General features: G+C 61.5%; 1 protein-coding gene across 4 annotated transcripts; it reads left to right on the top strand.

Moving 5' to 3' along the window:
• The first annotated feature begins 34 nt into the window (after positions 1 to 34).
• Positions 35 to 6,530, top strand: TGIF2 (TGFB induced factor homeobox 2). Of its 4 annotated transcripts, none has more exons than XM_054218844.1 (3): positions 35 to 125; positions 1,141 to 1,379; positions 4,881 to 6,530. In XM_054218844.1, the coding sequence occupies exons 1-3, from the start codon at positions 89 to 91 to the stop codon at positions 5,466 to 5,468; spliced, it is 864 nt and encodes a 287-aa protein (XP_054074819.1). In that variant the 5' UTR covers positions 35 to 88; the 3' UTR covers positions 5,469 to 6,530. The 4 variants fall into 4 exon arrangements, with proteins under 4 accessions (XP_054074819.1, XP_054074820.1, XP_054074821.1 ...); XM_054218845.1 differs by lacking the exon at positions 35 to 125 and adding an exon at positions 146 to 242; XM_054218846.1 differs by lacking the exon at positions 35 to 125 and adding an exon at positions 242 to 259.
• The last annotated feature ends 5,558 nt before the right edge of the window (positions 6,531 to 12,088 follow it).

The following is a 12,088-nucleotide window of genomic DNA, read 5'->3' as shown; positions in this document are numbered from 1 at the left end:
CCGTGTGTCCCCCACCTCTCCCCCCCCCCCGCCACCCCCAACCCCGACCCCCGGCACCGGCACCGGAGCGGCGACCCCGGCGCGGCCCATGCGAGGGCCGAGGCGGCGGCGGCGGCGGCCCGGGGGTAAGAGCGGGCGGCAAACATGGAGTCCCGGGCGGGCCGGAGCGCGGGGCGGCGCGGAGCCCGGCGGCCCCGCCGCCTTTGTGCGGGCCGGGCCGGGGGCCGCCCCCGCCGGGAAAAGTTTGTGGGAGTCGCGGGTGGGCGCGGGGAGGGGGGGGTTCGTCCCCTTTCCGCGGCCTTTCCAACTTGGCCGATGTCGGGTGTTCGGTCGGGGCTGGTTTTGGGCCGGTTTGTGCCGTTTGCGGGGTTGGGGGGAGGGGGGGGGGGCGCGGGCGAGTTTCCAGCTTCTCTTCCCGTTCTTCGCGCGGGGGGGGGGCGGTCCGGGGCTCGCTGCTCCCCCCCCGGCTTTGTGTCGGCGGCGGGCGGGCGGCGGTACCTGTTGCGGCGGGGGGCGCGGGGGGCGGCGGGGCCCGGGGGGGGGGGGTGGCGCGGAGCGGGGCGGAGGAGCGCGGGGGGGTCCGCACCCCCGAGCCGAGCCCCCCCCGGCCCCTGACAGCAGCGCGGGGAAGTGGCCCCCGCCGCCCCCCGCCTCCATCCCCGCCGCACAATGACCCCGCGTGGTTCCTCCTGCCCGAAGCCGCTCGGGCTTCCCAGCCCCGGCCTTTTGATCCTGCTGAGATTTTTTTTTTTAAATTTTTATTCCCCCCCCCCTCCCCCCCCCTCCCAAAAACGCTTGATTCCGTTTCGGCCGCCGCGAGCGTCCCCCCCCCCCAACCCGCCCCGCGCCGCCCCCGCAGCCCTTGCAGGGGCCGTGCCGGCAGAGCCCGGTGCCGCGGGGTGGGCTGTTGTCGTCGTCGTCGTCCCCCCCCCCCCCCCCCCCGGTGCCCGTGGCTTCGCCTCCCCCCGGGGGGCCTCTGCCTCTGGGTCAGCCCCGCCGCCCCGGCCGGGCGAGGAGCGGGCTGGAGGCGGTGGGGGGTGTGTGTGTGTGTGGGGGGTGTGTGTGTCTGTGGCTGCGTCCCCCCCCCGCCCCCAGCCGGGACGCCCCCTGATGCCCGCTCTCTGGTTTCCACCTTGCCAGGCTTTAACCAGGAGAGATCGGCGGGCAGCTCCACCATGTCGGATAGTGACCTCGGGGAGGACGACAGCGCCACATCCCCGGACCCCTCGCAGTCCAACAAGAGGAAGAGAAGGGGCAACCTCCCCAAGGAGTCGGTGAAGATCCTCCGGGACTGGCTGTACGAGCACCGCTTCAATGCCTACCCCTCGGAGCAGGAGAAGCTCAGCCTCTCGGGGCAGACCAGCCTCTCCGTGCTGCAGGTAGGAGCCAGTCCCCCACGCGCTGGGGACGCTGTTGGGTCCTCTGCCACGGTGCTTGGGACGGGCCGGACCGGGAGAACCCCACCGAAGATCCCAGAGGATTCGGCGCGCTGGAACCACTTGTCTCTGAAGGGCAGCGAGGAGGCAGGGGGGGAACGGCAGGGATCCAAAGCCCCTGCACGGGAGAGGTCTGAGCCCCGGGGACGTGCTCCGTGGCAGTGCTGGGGCAGAGCTTTTTGTCCGGCCAGAAGATGGAGGGACTCAGATGGGGACAAACTAAGCAATACCCCGTTGTTAGTAAAAGCTGCCACAGGTGGGAGGGTTTCAGGAGGTGCTGCTTTATCCTGTTCCCCTGGGCACCCCACAGCAGAGGGGCCAGAGCTATCACCCCCCCGGCTCCGCACGCAGGGCTGGGCAGGGACCAACCCTCCGAGGAGGAGAGGGGCTGGGCCGGGCTTTGACCCCAGGTGGGCCATTAAGGTCCCTTCCAACCCTTCCAACCAACGTTCGATGATTCCATGATTAGCCGCACTAAGTACTGGCTGGCCCCCGTCGCCCCAGGGGGGCAGGGGGAGCCCAGCCCAGCTGGGCAGGGGTCCTCCCGCCCCACTCCCGGTGGTGGGCTGATGTTCTCCCTGCGGCGGGTGCCCAGCCCGGAGCAGCGGGGGCGAGCAGTGCTTTTTCCTTCCAGCTTTGGCTTTGGCCCTGCCCGCTGTCGGGGTGGCCGGGACAACCTGTCCCTTTGATCCCCGCGGAGGCCAACAGCCTCCAGACAGGGGGATCCTCGTGCGCCCAGGGCCCCGTCCCCCCGTTCCCAGCCTGGCAGGGTGGGAGGTGAACGGGGGCTTCGCTCTGGCTGCGGGGGGGGCACAGCGGGGTGGGAAGCGGCTCTTGTGTGCCGGGGAGCAGGCAAGGGCCGGTGGGTTTGCAGCCGAGCTCCTCTCCTTGGGGCTTCCTCCACGCCTCTGGCGCCTTTCCCTGCGGCTTGGCGCGGTCCCGGCCATGGCCCAGACACCCCTGTGCGGGCAGTGCCTGTCTGCTTTCCCTCTTCCTGGCCGGCAAGGCAAACTTTCTTTTTCATTTTAATGTATTTCTTTAAACGCTGGCTGTGCAACAGGTTTGTGTCCGGGCAGCTGCACCAGGGGTGGGCCTGGGAGGGCTGGAGCCGGGGTGCTGGGGGGAGCAGCGGTGGGTTTGGGGCCATGGGAATCCGGGCTTGTCCCGCACTGGGGTTGGCACGGCAGTGCCCGGCGTGTGGGGCTTTACCCCAGGGCTTGTGGCAATGGGACCGGCAGGGACCGGCCCTGAGCTCTTGGGGACCAAGGAGGGTGCTGGCTGGCCCGTGGGCTGGTGTCGAGGTGGGACCTTGCCGTGTGCTGGCTGCTGTTGCCCCGTGGGACCCTCTGTGTGTGCCTGCTGAGGAGGCTGCCCCTCCATCCACCCCCAGGCGGGGGGTCCCAGCCCGGTGGCAGCTGAGGGCTGTCACTGGGATTCCTGTCAGTGTGAGGTGACACAACAGGACGCTGTGGGGACTGCTCCGTCTGACAGGAGAAGCCCGCTGGGGTGGAGCTGTGGGACACCCCACGGCAAGGCTGGAGTGGCTGCGGGGTCGGATCCGTCGGTGTTGATCTGACGCCTGTAGGAGCCTCTCGAGCTGCAGCCACTGGCCGAAGCCCCCAGTTGTTTAGTTGTGCCTCCCCTGCCCAGTCCAGTGGCCTGGGGAGCAGGAGCGCAGTGACCTCGGGGTCTCCAGGGAGGCTGGGAAGCCACGTGTCTCCCTTGCGGAGAGCCAGGAGGTGAGAACGCGGTGCCTGCTCCTGGCGTGGCTTCCCGGAGAGCAGCAGGTCTCCAAGCGCGTGCCCCCCTGCGGGGATGGGCTTTTCCTCCCTGCAGAGGGGGTGCTGCTCTTGCGGCGGTGGTGGGGACGGACACAGCCCAAAGGGACAGTCCGGCGTGCGCTGTGGTGGGGCCAAGTGATGGACGTGTTTACAAATAAAAAAAAATAAGCTGATCGCTTCAAAGCTGAGGCATATCCCATCTCCCTGGCTGGGTGACACTGTGCGGTGTCCTGTGGTGTCACCGGCGGTTGTGCGTGCCCATCTCCACGCTGTGTTCTCCAGAGGGATTTGACTGCTGGAAGGAGCAGGGTGGAGGACGGACCGGCAGGATTCGGTGGGCCTTCTCTGTGCTGTGGAGTTCGTTGGTTCTTTGTCGGGAGTCCGGCCCTCGGCTTGGGGATTTAGAACAGTTGATGGCCGTGGGATCGCAAGATCACGTCAAGGGGACCTGGCTAAAGCATGCAAGGGAGGGCGTTTGGAAGGGAAAACAGGGTGAGACTGGTGTAGTTGAGGGTGTTAAATGCCAAATATTGTCTTAAAGACAAAAAAAGACAACCGAGATCTTGCTGTGATCAAAGTTGTGGTAAGTTCTCTCTCCCCAGGGGAAATATTTTACGTAGCTGTTGATTTGGGAAAGATCAGTCATTTCCCCTCCCACCCCCCGATTTATTCTCTTCTAATTGTTTTCTAGGAAGGCAGTTATTTTAGTGCAGCATTTTATATAAAGATGCTGAAACAATACATGGCTGAGACTGAATACGTGGCTGCTGTGTTTCCGAAGGGTTTCTAGAGGTGTAGCTGCGGAGCTCTGCCTCTTTGGTGTGCAGAGGTTTGGAAGAGCCTTTAAAGTTAGCTGTAACCTCGCTCGTTGGCTGGAGGCACGGGAAGGTGTTGATGTACTGCCGTGATGCCCCCTTAGGGGATGGGGGGCTTGCAGCTCTGCGAGCCGGTGGTCTTCGGGGTTTTCCATCCATGCTGCTGTCCTGCCGTCTGTCCAGTGCGGGCAGCCTCAGTGCTCCCATCCAGGGCGTGTTGGCACCCTCGGCAGCGTGGGACGCGCGGCCGGGCACGCTGAGCTCTGGGGCGGGTCACCTGGAGAAAACTCCCCCCGGTCCGGGGACCTGCTGGAGGCCCTTGGGCTCTGAGCTGGCTCTGTGCAATGGCACCGCCACCGGCTGGGGGGATGGCAGGAGCCCCCGGGAGGGTGCTGGGAGCTGCACCCTGCTTCACCTGCACGCGGCGGGACTTTGGGGCCGCGGCGGGGGGGGGACAGCGCTGAGCCCATCCTTCCCTGGGGAACGGGTGCCGGCGGTGCCTGGGGGGGGCTGGCACCCATGCGCAGTCCCCGGCAGGGTGGGAGCGGTGTGACAGGGGTGCAGGGAGGAAGGGGCTGCTCCAGGCAGGCGGTGCAGCAGGAAGCAGCCGGCGTTGGTGTTTCCGTGGGTGGCTGGGCAGCCCCTGCCGAGAGCGGCTCTGCCTCTCCCGAGCCCCACGGGAAGGAGGTGCGGGGCTGGGGGGAGCCCTGTGGTAGCTGGAGCTGTTTGCTGCGTCCGGGGAGATGGGGGTCTTCTTCCGGCTTGGCTTTGACCTGCCGTCCCCCGGCCGGTGCCGCGCGTGCTGGGCAGCCGTGGGCTGACAGCGCTGTGCCCCTCTCTCCTCCCAGATCTGCAACTGGTTCATCAACGCCAGGAGGCGGCTGCTCCCCGACATGCTGCGCAAGGACGGGAAGGACCCCAACCAGTTCACCATCTCCCGCCGAGGGGGCAAAGCTGGTGACGTGGCCCTGCCGCGGGGGGCTGCTGCCGGCTCCGGGGTGCTGGTGGTACCTCCCGTGACGGCGGCGGGGGGGGCCTCCAAGGTGCTGTCGATGTCCGTGTGCCCGCAGGTACTGTGCCACCCCGCCCAGGCGCTGGGCAGCAACCTGAGGGTGGTGAGCGCCCACAGCCCCGAGCGGGAGAAGCCCCCCGGCCCGCAGCGAGCGGAGCCGGACCCTGTCCCGAAAGCGCCGCTGGGTGCTGCCGGCAGCACCATGGCCTTGCTGGCCCGGGCCGAGGCGGCCAGCCCCACCAGCGGACTCTTCAACACGCCGCCCCCCACGCCCCCCGAGCTCTTCGGCGACGACTTCAGCAGCTTCCAGCTGCTGGTGGAGGTGGCCCTGCAGAAGGCGGCCGAGCTGGAGTCGCAGCGGCAGGGCGGGCAGCTGCCCCTCTCGCCCCAGACTGAGCCCCCGGCAGCCTCCCTCTCCAAATAACCTCCCGGGCCAGGTCCCGCAGGGTGCCCTTCCCTGGGGGGGCGCCCGGCCCTCCCAGCCTTGTGCCACCCGTCTGCCGGCACCCCCCGGCCAGCTCATCTGGGAAGCGGACTCCAGCCTCCCGGGGGGGCTCTGGTCTCCGTCAGCCGAGGGGGCAGAGGAAGGACTTGTCCCATGCCGCCACCCTCTCGCCGGGGAAATGGCCCCCCCCCCCGCCCGCCGCCCTTGCTGCCGAGGACGGTGCCCCGGCTGCACGGGAGGACGCGGCTGCTGCGCTCTGGCTGGTGTGAAAAGACCTTTGCAGCTTTACTGACCTCTCTCCCCGCCGCTGCCGCCGGTTTCTGTGGAGCCCCCCCTCGGAAAACCTGCTGACTTCTTTTTCTCTCTCCTGTAAACAAGGGTCCAGCCAACACTGTTTCTTTAGGGAGAGAAAGAGAGAATTTACTATTTTTTTTTTTTTTTTTTTAAAAGTTGGTGTCTGTTTTAAGGACTATGGATGAAAAGCTTTTTCTCCCAAATCTCCGATTCCCGCCCCCTCCTCCCCCCCCCCCCCCCTTTTTTTTTTCCCTTTTGTTTGTGGAGGGCCTTTCTGGTACCTTGTGCTGGCGGGGAGCCCTGCCTTGCCTAGGGAAGGGCAAAGGACAGATGAACTGGAAACCTGAAATCTGTGGCATTTTTTCCACACGGAAAACATGGGACCCTCCTCTTCTGCCTTAGGGTGTTACAGATGCTGCCAGTAGAAATCTCTATGGTGCTGTTTAGCAATTTTTTTGTTGAAACGTTTTCCCTTTAATTGTGATTTCTGATATGATTTTTTTTTTTTTTTTTTTCTTCTATAAGCATAAGCATTTCCACAACTTCCCCGTGCTTCTCTCGAGTTCCTGATGAATGTGTGCACATTGTGTCCCGGAACAGAGAGCGCGTCGGCAGAGCCCGCGAGACGCTGACCGCAGGCTGCTGCTGGGGGTGGACGCAAAGCCGAGACTGTGAAATTTTGTATCCCACTTCTTTATTCTCTTTTCTTTTTAAAAAAAAAACAAAAAACAAAAACAAAAAACAAAAACACATTTGGAAAGAGGCGTGTTGTGGGCATGGGCAGGTGTGTTCTTCTGCAAGTGCAGCGCTCGCAGCCTGCAGACCACAGTTCCTGGAAAGCAAGAGTCGTGTCATCAGCCAAGCGCTGACGAACTGCCCCGGGAAGGCGGAGGGACCGAGTCCTGTCGCTCCCTGTCCCCGCTCCTGCTCCCACTCTCCGGGGCTGAGCGTGGCCGTGCCCGACTGTGCGGTGCTGGTGACCTCTAGTGACAAGCTGGTGTCTGCTGGGAGCTGGCCCGGTGGCTCTGGGGCAGTTCCTGGCTGGGCATCGCTCGCTGTCACCGAGCGGGAGCCTGGGCGCCGCGCTGCTCCTGGGACTGAGATATTGCTGTTTCGCTGGAAAACGTTAAGTTAAATAGCGATACGTACGCACCTATGTTATCTATCCTGAGAAACACTAATCCTAGGTAATTAGCCTGATTATTAAATTGCATGACTAGAGATAATAACGTCCACAGGATCTGGTGCTCTGCGGTGGTTGGAGCCAGCGGTGCTGGGGGAGCAGCACGCTGTGGGATGATGGGGCCTGGAAGGCAAAAGCACTGATTTTTGGGGACTGGTATTTCCCACCCCCGCCCCCTTTCTTGATGGAGAAGGTGACAGGGGAGAGGAGTTCCCGGGTGCTCGGGGTGGGGGTGTAGGAAGGCTTGCCAGTGGTGTGTCGCGCTGGGCGGGTGCCCCCGTGCAGTGCAGGGATGGCTCCAGCTCCGGCACTGCCCGGCTGGGCAGTGGGCACCACTTCAGGTGGGGCCACGAACACCTTCCTCATCTCCCCCAGCTCCATTTTATGTCCGGCCTTTGCTCTCTGCCTCCTTTCTGAGGAAAGCCCTGAATTTTAGGAGTCCCTCCCTTATTTCTAGGTAGCCCTTCTCCCTGCCAGCCCCTACCGTTCTGTTTCCTCCCCCAGGGGAGGGAGAGGCTTTTTCCTCTCCTCCCTTCATTTTGCCCCAGTCGAACCAAAGTGGTTTCCTCCCCCGGGGGCAGGAGTGCTACAGCCCTGCCTGTGCCATGGACCGGTGCTGCCGCCCTGGGGACGGACCAGAAAGAATGGGGAGGGCAGGGATTATTGGAACGAAATTTATGGAGCAAAAAACTACTGTAAATATCTTTTTGTTTGTTCTTCTGTTGTCAAATAAAAGTTTTTTAGTTTTGGTTGTGTTTTTTTTGGGTTTGTTATTTTTTTCGGGGTTTGTTTTTTTTTTTTTTTTTTAAATACGAGCTGTGCCTGAGGGTAGCCTATGTCATTTGTGGATGGCTCGCTTGCTCCTCCCTCACCACCTCCTGACACTCAGCCAAAGCAGCTTAAGAGGTCTAAGGAGCATTGCTGGGTGTGGAAAAAAAGAAAATGGGCCCAGTGCCTGGCACGGGCCTGCGCCTGCCCTACCAGCGTTTGGTCTGACAGCTGTTATGTGCTTGCTTCCCATAGCATTTGATCCCGGGGCCTGGGAGCCAGAAAGCCTTTGGCAGAGGACTGGTGCATTTCTGTCATCCCTCCTCCTGGGCAGCACCAGAAAAGCGAGACGGTATCCCTGCTAGCCCCTTGGCAAAGGAAGAAAGGTGAGGCTCCACCGCACACAGTTTGCGGGGGCAGGAATCCTGCGAGGGGGAGCAGGGGGTCTTGCAGAGCTGCTCCTGGAGCAGCAGCCACGGCCAGCCTTGCTCTGCCCCGGAGGGCAGGGGCATGGACCCAAAGGCTGCTGCATTGCCAGCACGGACGCTGGCAGCACAGGCACCGCAGCAAGGCGGTGATCCCCCCCACCCATCACTGGGCAGGGGCTGTGGAAGGATGGAGGTACCTGGCCTCCAGCCAGCCCCCGCCCCCCCAGCTCTGCCTGCCCCTGCTGCGGCCTCAAGTAGCACCTCAGGGGTCCTGAGCTGCACAGAGGTGCCTTTGCCGGGCCAGGCCCTGGGGACACCCAGGCAGGTTGGGCAGAGCCTCAGGGATCTGTACTTGCCCCCATGGGGAAGGGGCCACTGGCCCCCAGCAGGCCTCAGGCACACCCAGCTGCAGGGCGATGGGCAGACATGTCCCGCAGGCACAAGGAGAGCGGTGGCAGGGGGCACACAGCCACCGCCCATCCTTGCCCTCCAGCACAGCGCTGACTGTCCTTACCCGGGGGGAGGCACGGCTCTGCCCTCGCCATTGCCTCCCAGGGCAGCAGCTGGGACTTGTAGTCCCAGGCGGGATCCAGCCGGCAGACCACTGCCAGCCCTGTCCCAGCCCTGCACCCCCCTCTCTGGCCTGTGCTGCTCTGCCCTAAGCACCCTCAGGCATTGCGTTGAGCGCAGAAAAGCCTTGTTAACATGACACTTCCATACTTCTCATGCCACAGCCAACACTGCCCCGAAAATACCCACATAGGGGTGTAAGGCTTTGGGAGACCCTCCCTTGGCAGCTGCATCCCCCGTCGATGCCTAGGCCCCAAACCAGCAGAAACAGAAGCTAAAGTTACGTGTCGCGAGGGTCTCTGAACCCACAGGACCATGTTTGTAAGCGGCAATGTGATCCATCTCTGTCCTGCTTCCTGCGTGCTCCTCTTACCTGGATAATGCAGGGAGCTGCTGCCCTGGAACTACTCCGCGGGGCATGCGCCAGCCCGGCTCCATGGTACCCCTTGTCTTAGTGCCTCCTGGGATACTGCACTTGAGCACAGGGTGCTGAGCTGGCGTCACGGGAGCCCCGCAGACAGTCAGCTGGCACCCACGCTGCTTGGGTTAGGGTCAGTCGGCGCCACAGAGCAGGCAGCTGTTCCCAGAGCCCGGGGGAAGCACAGCTGGCATGGCAGCCGCTCGCATTCGGCCCTCAGGCCAGGACACAAACCCCGTGCACAGACCCAGCGTGGGTACCGGGGAGATTCTGCTCACCCCGGTGGTGCCTGGGCCACGGGGCTCTGCCCGCTCTGTCAGCCACCAGTGCCTGAGGAGAACCACAGGGGCCTGAGGCATAAGGCCCGGGCCACCCCTATTCCTCGCGCTGCAGGCCGGTGCTGAGGAGAAGCTCAGCCTGGGCGCCGCGCTCCCCCCGCCACGAGCCCAGGGCGGGCAGGGGGAGCCCCCGGGCCCATGGCGCGGCGCTGCCGGTCCGCTGTGGTGGGCAGGACCCGACCCGACCCGTCCCGTCCCGTCCCAGGTCGGTGCCGCCACCCCGCCCTCACACCGCCCGGCGACCGGCCGCGGGGGCGGGAGCGAGAGCGGAAACTGCCCCGCCCCCTCCCAGCGGCCTCAGCGCCCATTCGCCCCCAAAACTCACACGCTCTCTTGTGATTGGCTGGCGGGACCAGCCACCCCGCCTACCGCCTTACCCGGAAGTACATTTCACACAGAAGGCCCCCACCCCCCCCATCCGCACTGGGGGCAGCCATTTTGTTTCAGCCGCCATTTTGCGCCGGGGAGCAGCCATTTTGTTAAACGTCATACAGCTCTGATTGGCTGTATCATACCCACGTGTTCTCGGGCAGCCCCGTGATTGGCCACCCGCTTCCTTTGGCCCCAGAAGTGCTGCCCAGGTATAACAATGCATATATTTGTATGCAATGTATGTGTGTATGGAATTATTTATATAAAGGTGCGTATAAATATGTATTTCTCAGAGGTATATTTCTATACTTGTATACATGCACATCTATTTCAATTTGTATGTGTACATTTATAAAGCTGTAGAGATTAAACATACAGAGTCATAAAGCTACAGGTATAAAAGAGACAAAGAGCACGGAAAGGGTGCTGGGGCCTGTTGTACTTACAGGTGACCCACCAGGGGCAGGGGCTGGTCTTGCCAGCCAATCACCGCGCACCACACCCCTGCAAGAGCACCCCACTTCCTGGGCACGCAGCCTATGGGGCTGCAGGAGGGGCGGGACTTCTGCCAGACACACCTATCCCTGCACAGCCCCGCCCACCCCCCCACCGTCAGCCATCTTGGCGCTGCTGAAGGCCCCAGGGCAGACACCACCCCCCAGAGCAAGAGGCCGCAGGCAGCTGTGAATTCAGACTGCATTTGTTTATTTATTATTTTTTTGTTGTTGTTGTGGTTTTGTTTTTCTACGGTAAGTCAGCCCGCTGTCCTCGCTGCTGTTACGTTCTTCTCCTCCAAGGTGGCGGGAAACAAAACGCGAATCAGGCAAGGGCCCCACACTCTCCCACGGCACCTGGCGGCACAGGGCCGGCCTTGCACCCCGCTCCGTCCCTCCTGGCCACGGCCACAGAGCGCAGCCCCGGGGCCCCGCGCGGCTGAGCGAGGACCAGGAGCCATCTCGGCCCCGGGGAGCGAAGAAGATCATTCGACACCTCAGGGAGCCGGGCTGCTGCCCACAGCCTGCCAGCCCTGGAAAAAAAAGCAGCTTTCCAGGCCTGCGCCCCAGCAGCAGCCTCAGCCGCTTGCGGAAGAGTAAATATTAAAAAAAAAATAAAAAAAAAAATTCACCATTCCCGATTTCAATGCTAGAGATGTCGAAACCTGCATCTTCACAATCCTCCCTAAAAACCTGACAGTGCAACTCAACAAGTCAGTGTCTCTGAAGAGTAAATATAAAAAAAAAAAAAATAAAAAATAAAAGTAAATCACCGTTCCCCATTTCAATGCTAGAGATGTCTAAAACTGCATCTTTACAATCCTCCCCAAAAACCTGACAGTGCAACCCAACAGGTCAGTGTCTCTACCCACAAAGATCGAGACCAACGCTGAATCTGAGTTACGTTATGGGAATCTAATTCCACATTTGAGAATTTAGGGTAGGTGGGCAGAAATCTCTAAGATCAGCTACGCATGGACAACACTGGACAGTATACAATGGTCACTCAGACATCATTCAGAATTTCACTTTTATTTATTTTTTTTGCCTTCTGGATCACCAACACCCTCGCTGAAACATCTGTGGGATTCTACCCCCACCCCCATCAATGTAGCACACAATCTCCCAACTCCTTCAAGCAAGTGAAGAAACAAACAAAAAAAAGAAAACCCCCCAAAAAAAAAAAATCCCCAGCAAGATCACTCGGGATGGGGCCAGATGCTTATTTTGAGGAGGTGGCAAAAAATTTGGTGGCGGCAGTTCTGGCTTCAAGAAGCCAGACTGGAAAAGGAGACCTACGAAGGGGAAAATGGGCTAAAAAATATTTAGCAATCCTTCCTCTACCCCGAGAGCAGGGAGATAAGCAAAAAATAGTCATCTGATTACACACAGGGTATATATTTTTACACACACTTTTACACACATCTAGATATCGTACATGTAAAAATATATGCTATACATATGCCCAGTCTCACCAAGGTGCTTTTAAGTACACCGTCTGCACTGTGCGCATGGGCATGTATACGTGTGTATGAATTAAATGTACAGGTACTGCTAAGTGTATATGTGCATATGTACACATACATACAGGCAGGCAGCCTACCACCAGCCGCCTGTGCCTTCCTCTTTGTACAAAACCCGCTCCTCCCACCCCGAAACACCGTCACGCTCTCCCCAAGCCCTCCCCCTTCCCCAGCCCACTTGGAAACAGGTACACCCCCCCCACCCCCCAGT

The sequence above is a fragment of the Rissa tridactyla genome, chromosome 12 (assembly GCF_028500815.1).
Source record: "Rissa tridactyla isolate bRisTri1 chromosome 12, bRisTri1.patW.cur.20221130, whole genome shotgun sequence".
NCBI classification, from domain to species: domain Eukaryota; kingdom Metazoa; phylum Chordata; class Aves; order Charadriiformes; family Laridae; genus Rissa; species Rissa tridactyla.
The sequence above is the reverse complement of the archived record's forward strand: the minus strand, read 5'-3'. Positions and strand labels throughout refer to the sequence as shown.